This window comes from Prosopis cineraria, unplaced genomic scaffold (genome assembly GCF_029017545.1).
Source record: "Prosopis cineraria cultivar Desert tree isolate PC_DT_omini unplaced genomic scaffold, ASM2901754v1 PC2, whole genome shotgun sequence".
Lineage (NCBI taxonomy): Eukaryota > Viridiplantae > Streptophyta > Magnoliopsida > Fabales > Fabaceae > Prosopis > Prosopis cineraria.
The window spans coordinates 48589326-48598966 of NW_026555333.1; the positions used below are offsets into that span (position 1 = coordinate 48589326).

The following is a 9641-nucleotide window of genomic DNA, read 5'->3' on the forward strand; positions in this document are numbered from 1 at the left end:
TCAGAATCAGTTCTTCCAACTTCTTCAGTTTTTCAGTGCTTTCGGGCTGCCCTAACCCTAGTCGATCTCCCTCAATTCTCAATCTCTCCATTCTCTTTCTCACTTCTCATTCTCCTGATGGCCACAACACTCTTTGCTCCCTGTTTGAAAGACTGAACTTGGAACGGAAGTAGCGAAGCTTTGATCTCCGAAGCTCTATTCTCAAGCTCTGTGTCGTACTGCCGTCAACCGTATTCGCCTCTCAGACTCTCATTCTTCTCTCCAAGTTTGATTTTGTATCTCTAAACTTGAAGAAATAACAAGTGTAGTTGTGTCGTTTCTCCTTTTTATGCCAATTCTCTGACTTACGTTGCACTAGCACTTGTTTAAAAGAAAGATCAAGCGTAGCTGTTATGAGAAGCTTGATGTTGTTAAAATCAATGTATAACGTTGCACTGGCACTAGTGTAAGAGAAAGATCAAGCCTTTCTAAAATTAGTTGTGTTGTTTATGACTTTCTGCATGTTTCATTATTTGATTTTTCTGCCTTTCTGATTATTGTCTGATTTTAGCATGTAAGCAATTAACCTTCCTAATTTTGTTATTAATATTAATATTAATGTATTTTTTATAATTTATTACATGTATTTTACTATGCGATGTTATGTTTATATTGTTTGAAAAAAAAACTTTTAAATTACAAATTAAAATTAGTTTGAAGAAGGCAAATTTTTTTTTTTTAAATTTTGGATATTCAGGTCAGCCCTAATAAGCCTAAAGACGTTAGGATCAGACTTGATTATATGAACTTTTTAAAAAAGGTAGAATATTTAAAACTCAATTTAAATAATCTCGACCCAAATTAAAAGGTAGAATATTTAAAACTCAATTTAAATAATCTCGACCCAAATTGAGTCTAACTTGAATAAGTCGACTTATCCAAATTATTGGTTCTACATTTAATTATGTATTTTGCGATCAAGTATGCTATCAGATTCATAGCCGCCAATGCTGCAGTCCTTGTTGTCATCCTCAGAAGAAGAGTCGAAAGTATGCTCATCATTTTCTTCATCATCACCTTTCACATTCTTGATAGCCAGAAACTCCATTGCGGAGACTACGTCGCTAATCAAAGGTCGAGTAGAAGCTTCCTCTTGGAGACACATTGCTGCAACTGCTAGAGCTTGGTACAAACCCTTTATGGGGTAATCATCTTCTAGTAATGGATCAACGATTAATGTGAACTTTCTTTTGTCTTTCAATAGTGGTTGCGCCTGAAAAGAAGACTGCAACATCAACCTCAAACCCTCAATTTTTATTTATTCATAAACTGTGTTGTCATGTTGAACACCGAAACTACTTTATATGACACACTGTCAAAAACATGCAGAAAGCATAGTACAGGCAAAGAACTTGATATATATGTTTCCACTATGATGATATTCAATGTCACCATTATGATGATATCTAAGTGTTGTACTCATTTGACATGCAAGAATAGAAAGGAAGAATTAAAAACAGATAATTATTATTTACTAATAATCATTATAAAAATATAATAAATATTACGTATCTCATTTTTTAAATATCTGGAAGCAAATTCTCTTCTTTTTTCTTTCATGCCAATTGAGCCTTAAACATGATCAGCTTCGAAACTTTAATATTTGTACATTTTTAAGCATCTCGATAATATTAAGGTGGGGGGGGGGGGGGAGTATCTCCTAGCGTCAAATTAATGTTCACATATTATTACACACTTTCAACACATGCATGCAGAGATACGGTAGGATAAAAAAGTAGACAATCTTTTTTTATTCTTAGACTCAACTGATTCACATATAACTAAACTGAAGAACAGGGAAATGGATTGAAAAACACAACATAAGATGGTAAAAGCTTTTTTTTCCCTAAAGAGTTTGTTGTATTTACAATAATTAAAGATATTTATCATATATATAAATATATTTTAAAATGATTTTATGTTCACTGAATAAAAAAATATTGTCTATGTGCATGTGCTAGATAATGTGATGGCGTATAACATTTTAATAAAGTTAGAAGAAATACCCAAAGGACTAAATTTTGCTCTGCAGTTGGCCTTGAATGATCAAACACTCTTCTTCCCGAGATCATTTCTAAGAAGACAACTCCAAAACTATATACATCTGACTTTGTACTTAGTTGTCCTGTGAGTGCATACTCAGGAGCACAATAACCATAAGTTCCCATTACTTTTGTGGACACATGAGAGTGTTCTCCAGTTGGACCAAGCTTTGCCAATCCAAAATCAGAGAGTTTTGGATTAAAATCTTCGTCCAATAGTATGTTTGATGTCTTGAAATCCCTGTATATCACTGGTGGGTTTGCTACCTCATGTAAATACTCTAGTCCTTTCGCTGCACCTTGAGCAATTGTCATTCTAGTACCCCAATCCAAATGCTTTTCATCTTCAGTTAATTCTGACAATTTTTTGTGGGTCAAATTATTTTCTTTGACGCAAATTGCCAAACAAGACTTTATTATTAGTTACATTCTCTCATGTATTGCATGAAGTTGATAAATGAGTAATGAATTTTATTATTTGCAACTATAAATAGTATAATTTGTGACGAATATATATATATATATATATATTAAGATACTAATTGGATCCAATTTATGATTTCATGATATCGTATCACACGTCTTTTTTTTTTTTTTTTGGGTAAACCAATCAACTCAAAAGCTTAAAGATACATACATACATATATATTATTAACTCTAGGAATTGAATTTCTAACAAACTAAATATAAGAATAATGTAACTACTACAGGGGTACAACACATGATCTTGATCAATTATTGAGATGAAAATGCCATTAATTTGGAAATTTGTCAAGTCCACAAAAAGAAGTCAATGGCAAACAAAAAATTGCACTTTATGCAAGTTAACATAGATCAAACTCGGATTATACCCCCTAATGATGGGCTTAAGGTGAGGGTAGGCATAAACTAAAACACACCACCTAGCCCATTAACAATTACATATCTATCTAAAACCGTAGGCCACAAAGTATAAGTTCATTTCCCATTGCACACTTTCTTCGGTCGTAACGTTTCAAGGCATAAATCCTTTTCAGGAAAGTTAACGAGACTTTTGGCCCGTGAACCATTGTGTGAACATACCATTATGACACCTTGAATTTTATGCATTTACAAATAACTTATGAACATTTCCATTCCAGCATATACATTCCTCTGTCTGTTCTCCACTTATCAAAATTAATATCTTTGCCACTTTGGACGACACAAGATTGATATGGTAATCTTCCATTTCTTCCCCTGGCTAACATATCATTTATTTATTATTTTTAAATGCATGAGTTAACAAATGAATATAGGTTCTATATGCTAGAATGTACTTTCTAAAAGTTTAGGGGCACATTAGATAGGAAGAGAAAGGTTTAAAATATTTAAAAAAACTTGTTTTTATTATAAACTTATGGTATGCATGTGCATGGAGATCTTTGTGGTCATTACCTCTCAAATATGCATTCTAAATAGGTTAAATTTTACAACAAGTATAGATGTCTCTCCACAATAAATAACATTGTTAAATATAATACACAGTTAAACTAGTTTAGCTATTAATTACTAAACCAGTTACTCATGAAATCGGTTTATATAGTATCCCAGCCTCCTATTTATTTATAACAATGCAATTGTCTTCAATTTCTAAACTGCATGCGCATGAACCGATTTACAAAAAGGGGTTTAAAAAGGATATTTTGTTAGAGTGTGTGATTAGTTCATATAACTTACCAAGGAGGTGATCTTCTAAAGAACCATTGACCATGTACTCATAGACCAAAATTCTTTGATCACCATCAGCACAATAACCTACCAAATTGACAAGGTTGGGGTGGTCCAGGAGACTCAAAAGCAAAACCTCTACAAGGAATTCTTTGTTTCCTTGATATCCATTCCTATCAAGTTGCTTCACCGCAACAACCTACAAGTCAAAAATGCGATATTTACTTCTTCACATAAACCCCATATATCCTTGATATATGATCAATCAAAGCCTTAGAGATGTCACATATAGTTATACTTGATTTGTGCTTTCGAGATATCCTTTGTATACCCTGCCAAAGCCTCCTTCGCCAATCAAGTTGTCTTGGTGAAAGTCCTGAGTTGCAACGCATAGCTCTTGATAGCTGAAAATTTTAGCAGTAATATTTCTTTTTCCAATCTTCTTAATTTCTTCAGTTATGTACCTTTGTCTACTGGCGTCTGTTTAAAAAAAATTAGAAAAAGAAAAAGTTTTGGCATAATGTTTCAAAAGGCTAATCCACTAACTCATGTCACCAAAAGAAAGAAAGGAAAGGAAAGGGAAATATAAAGATTAACAACAGAAGATCTTTGACTACAAGCAAGGAGGTTTATCAATTACAGTGACATCTTTGACTATTGAAGGAAGCCACCTCATTGCTATTCTTTCATGGGATGGGGGAAAGGAAGACATGTTTTTAACTGAACAATATAAATCAAAAGAACAGATGCAGGGATTAATAATGCAACTCTGTAGGATGTTCAAAGATAACTATGAATGTGGCGACACATTATGATTATCAATCTTTATGCTTTTATTTTATTTGCTAGTATACATCTTAAAAACTCATTACAAAACTTAAATTCATGATGCATGAAGCAGCCTCCACTGGAGCTTTAATGAATTGCAGCAACACAGTTCATTTAGTTTCATTCCAGGCCTTTATTTTATTACGATGATATTTTCATCGGGCATTAAAGCTTTTGTCTCAAATATTATCCTTATTGGGACAATTATCTTAGCTAATATCAATAAAATTGTATCAATCAATATATCAATATATATAAAATATAATACTAATAAAAGATGCATTCATGATGTACACAATTTGATTAAGAGGGACTTGCGACATCTTTACATCAATCATTTCTTGATTTCTTTATTTCTAGCTTTTATTTTGTTTTATTTCTTTCTCTTTCCTACGTTTTTTTCTCGTCAGCTTGCCTGTTGAATCCTTGTACAAAGTGGTACGGATGGAAACAACCGATCTAGCTCATGTTTTTGATAATAAAAAAGAAACTAACCCCGAACAACATTTGCATAATTAAGTAATGAAGAAGAAACTAACCACTTTTAAAAGAAATGTTGGTAAATGAGGCTATAGATTTTGAAGCATTGTACTCCTTAATGCTCTTCTGCAGCGCCTTCCGATTGCTCTTTCCTTTCGACGCACAACACGGAAAGCAACTCATTTTCCAACCCTAAATTTTTTATTCCGCCAAGCCCACATCCAAATTCTTACACTTCGGTATCATCTTTTGGAATCATGTAGGTTTTCCTAATTCTAATAATCCCCACTAATCCAGAATCATCATTATATCACTTTGAATCTTCTTGAGTCGAACCTTATCCCCAGAAGAATCAGATCGAAGATCCTTCTGGTTTCAGAGAGACATTTCGAAATGGCTATTTTTGCCAATTTTTTCTTCCTTAATTACACCAAGGCTATTGAGTTCGGAAATGAAATCATGACTGCGTCAAATTATTTAATTTATACAAAGTGAATAATAAAAGTTTATTATTTTACATTTATTTTAGTCCTTTAAATTTATTTTTTGTCAATTTAATTTTTTAAATTTATTTTGATTATCAATTTAATCCTTGTTTCTTTATAAGAAAGGAAAAAAACTATGCACTAGTAAAAGCATCTTGTTACATCACAAGAATTAAGTCATAAGGAGGAAAATTTAAAGGATGAAACCCAGCTATGCATAATGAGGCTTTCTTTGTAAGGATATTCGTTGCTTCATTAGCATATCTAGAGATCCCTTAAACTTTTACTTTCCAATCATGATTCAACAGGAGCTGTATCTCAAAGACAACACCAAAATCTGATTGAGTGAGAGGCATTACTTAAAAAAAATAAAAACTTTTACAAGCACATATTTAAGAGCGTTTTAAGAAAAAGCACTCCTAAAATTTTGAAGCAGAACCTTTTGAATTTTTTTTGTTAAGAGCACTCCTATATCATAGCTTATAACTAGAAATGCTCCCTCAAATAATGAGAGGAACATCTAAAGAGAAAAAATATAATAGCTTAATGAAAGTTCCTCATTAATGACCCGTTCCTTGTTGGCCCAAAAAAACACTTCAAAAGAACTGTTCATGGGACTAAGACAAAATTTAAAAAAAAAAAATCACACACAGAAGATGATGTTTTGGGCTCCAAATAATGATTAGGAACCCGCAATTTTAAATTATCAATTTTAAACAAAAAACTATTTAAATAGGGGTTAGTTGAAATGATTTTCACCCATACACTTCGTATTTATTCTCCCATTTCGTACTCATAGTCCCAAAAAGAATATCTAGTTCAATTTCAATTTCCATTTTTGAAGTTTTCCTTTAAGGAATTAACTAGATCACTTTTCTTTGAGTGGAATTAATTACATATCACCACGTAGAAGGTTTGTCAAGAAGTGCATTCTACCAATTACAAGTTTCTTCTTTTTTTTATTGAAGTACTAAGAGCAATTAAATGCATGCATTATTTTATAAGCGTGAGAGCGCTAGCTAAGGGAGTGCTTCTAAAATGCTCTTGTAGGCCCAAAATAAGCACTTTCATAAGGTGTTTTGTTAGTAGTGAGAGATTGTTTCATTTATTGCTTCAATAACTTCTAGGGAATTTGATTGAAGAATGATCTTTCTTACCTAAGATTCCAAGTAACTTTAAACCCCCACAAACAAGCCCATAACTCAGCATGTAGTGGGTTTTCATCACTCATCCTAAAAATGAATCCATTCTAGAATTCTCCCTTATGATTGCAAATCAAACCACCATATCCAGAAATATTCTCAGTTGCAACATAGGCAGCATCCATATTCAATTTATTCCATCCATTAGTAGGTAGGTACCAAGTTCCACTAAGGATAGGGCTAGTATGCCTCTGCCACATGATTCTTGTGAACTTGCTTCGATACTCTTTGAAAGTATTTATAATTGTTAGACTCTGAGCATTGATAGTAGCATTTAGAGTGATTGTGTCTTGAAAGATCTTCTCATTCTATCTCCTCCAAAGGATCCAACATACAATAGAAATGAAAGAGCTCCAAGGAATGCCTCTCTTCTTTCTTTAGGATTGCACATTTCATTTGATCCACTAATGCATATTCATGCTAAAGAACTTTGCTCTGTCCTCATGTGCAAGTTGTTCCATCCAAAAGCTTTTTGTGGTTGGATAATTTCATGAGACATGGATGAGATCTTCCATAGCATCCCGATAGATCTCACACTAGACATCCACAAGCATTCCACATTGCATTTGACCTATAGTAGTAAGACACTTGGTATGATATGATAACCATAACAAAATACTTATAGCATTTCGGGACTTGACGCTTCCAGAGTTGCTTCCAAGTGCTATCGTAATCAGTTATATGTTGAGCCACTTTATTGTAGGCAGACTTGAATGAGAATTGGCACTCTTGTTCTACTTCCAACTAGCATCTTGTCTATCTTCACTAATAACGGTCCCAGTTCAGACAAAATCCTAAGTGGCTTTAATTCCAAACCATATATTAGAACCTGGTCTTTTCTTATTAATAGTCAAAAGGATATTAGAACCACATTTATATTTACTTCCTATAACTTGAACCCAAAGGTCATCGTGATGTTTGATAATACCCCAACCAAGCTTCATCTGACCAGCTTGATTTGTTTGTTGTGCATGCTTGATTCCAAGTCCTCCATGAGTCTTAAGTCTACAAACTTTCTCCCAAGCAACCAGATGCACTTTCCTCTTTTTATTAGTAGTACCTCAAAGGAAGTTTTAGTTTGGCCTCTCTAAATCATCACATGTTGTAGTCGTGATGCTAGCTATTTGCATGGTGTAATTGGGAATACTAGAAGTGATAGAATTGATCACCATAGTTCTCCCAATAAGAGCGAGTGAATTAGCCTTCAAATTGGTCAACCTTTTTTTCACCTTATCAACAACATCTTGGTATGTATTCTTATCCACTCACTTGTGAAGGATTGGTACTCTTAGGTACTTGTCAAGATCCAATGCAAGAGAAACGAAGAGCATTACTCAGCTCCAAGCTTCTATGGTAAGATACGTTAGAGGAGAATAACGCCTTGGTCATTGCTGCATTAACCTTGAGTCTTGAACTTTCACAGAATTGATTTAAGTAAGTTTTATTTAAAGAGAATATAATATCATCAAAGTTTACCAATATGGATAATAAAAATATAACAACTATGTAAATTAATGAAAAAAAGTGATTGTTTAGGTGAAAAAATACAGAATCAGATTTTTTTTAAAAAAATATACGAATAAAACACATCATAATAAACCATATTCATAAAAATTAAAATGATTTGAAAGCTAATTTATTTTTATTTATCCACCTATGTATGCAAAGTTAATAGACTTTACATATTAAATTAATTTGACAACTTTATACATTAAGATTAATATTAATTATACTCGTATATCTTTATAAACAATTAATTTGATTATTTAAAATTTCAAAAGTTCAATGTTGATATCCAATTTTTAGCCCCTTCTTTCCGAGTTAGCCCAACTATTTGAGAAACATTTAAGTGAAATTAACCTTGTGATTGATCTTGCTTTATTAAATAGTTATCAAATTTAAGAATACCTTTTTTGACAATTATTTTATTTTTCTATTAATTAATTCAGATTCCAATATTCTTAGGTTTCAAATGGATAACTCTTTCAATATGATTTATTAAATGGGTTCAGAACTCAGCGCCAATAATACAAACTATTCTCTTTTGAAATATAGTGGTTAAAGAAGAGACATATTGTGTATGTGTTCTTTTATTGGAGACAATTATATTTGTTGTACAGTTAAACACTAAATATAGACACCTCTCTTAATGGAGATTTAAATTTTAATTTGCTATGTTATGAGCACTAACCTTTTCTAGTAGACCCAATTCTATTGGTATTTCACTAAACTCAACTAAGAGATATGCTTAAGCACTGCTGAGTTTTTCAAATGCATGGATTAATCTTGGGTTATGTAAATTACTATGTGTTTGGATTTTAGTTGGTAAAATTGAGTTCGATTATAATTGAAGTTACAAATTTAGTTTTACCTAGAATTTAATTTAATTTTTTTGTAATGTGAATATTGTTTAGAGTCTATAAAGTGATTCGGACAAAAGTGACGTGTTTTGATGATTTCAATTAAAATCAGTTTTGGATGTGTAACTTGTAATTAGCTAGAAGAATATGAATTTTACAATATGATATTAAATGATTAGTTTGGATAGTTTGAGGGCAGAAGGACAAATAAACCATACTCAAGTAGGTAAAAGATAAAAGTTGACTACAAAATGAGATCATTATTTTAAAATCCCTTGAGATTTATCTGATATTAATTTATTTTTCACAAAATGACTATAATTAATGCTCTCAAAGTAATTGACAACTGCAGCATAATAAATAACTACTTTCTTTAAGTGAATGAATAGAATAATGTAGGAAATGAAAAAAAAAAAAAAGTTACTTTCGACACTATTTTAGTTACTTCGTAAAAATAATTGTTTGCTACTTTGAAATTGTCATTTATCTTCAGGACTCAACACTTATGAAATGAAA

The 9641-nt window shown here is 32.0% G+C and overlaps 1 protein-coding gene across 1 annotated transcript; it reads right to left on the reverse strand.

Annotated features, from left to right (window-relative positions):
• Positions 1-840: 840 nt before the first annotated feature.
• LOC129303954 (probable serine/threonine-protein kinase PBL23) lies at positions 841-5489 on the reverse strand. Its single transcript, XM_054943548.1, has 5 exons — positions 5138-5489; positions 4069-4250; positions 3780-3969; positions 2046-2437; positions 841-1252 (listed from the first exon to the last, which is right to left on the reverse strand). Exons 1-5 carry the CDS (start codon positions 5259-5261, stop codon positions 938-940), a joined length of 1203 nt encoding a protein of 400 aa, XP_054799523.1. The 5' UTR covers positions 5262-5489; the 3' UTR covers positions 841-937.
• Between the last annotated feature and the right edge of the window lie 4152 nt (positions 5490-9641).

Excerpts from the sequence above, each read along its gene's own strand:
- LOC129303954 (XM_054943548.1), bottom strand. The coding sequence starts at position 5,261 with ATGAGTTGCTTTCCGTGTTGTGCGTCGAAAGGAAAGAGCAATCGGAAG. Across the intron at positions 3,970-4,068 it reads ATCTCGAAAGCACAAATCAA|GTTGTTGCGGTGAAGCAACT; the intron begins GTATAACTATAT and ends TTTGACTTGTAG. Across the intron at positions 1,253-2,045 it reads AGCAAAATTTAGTCCTTTGG|GCGCAACCACTATTGAAAGA; the intron begins GTATTTCTTCTA and ends TCTTCTTTTCAG.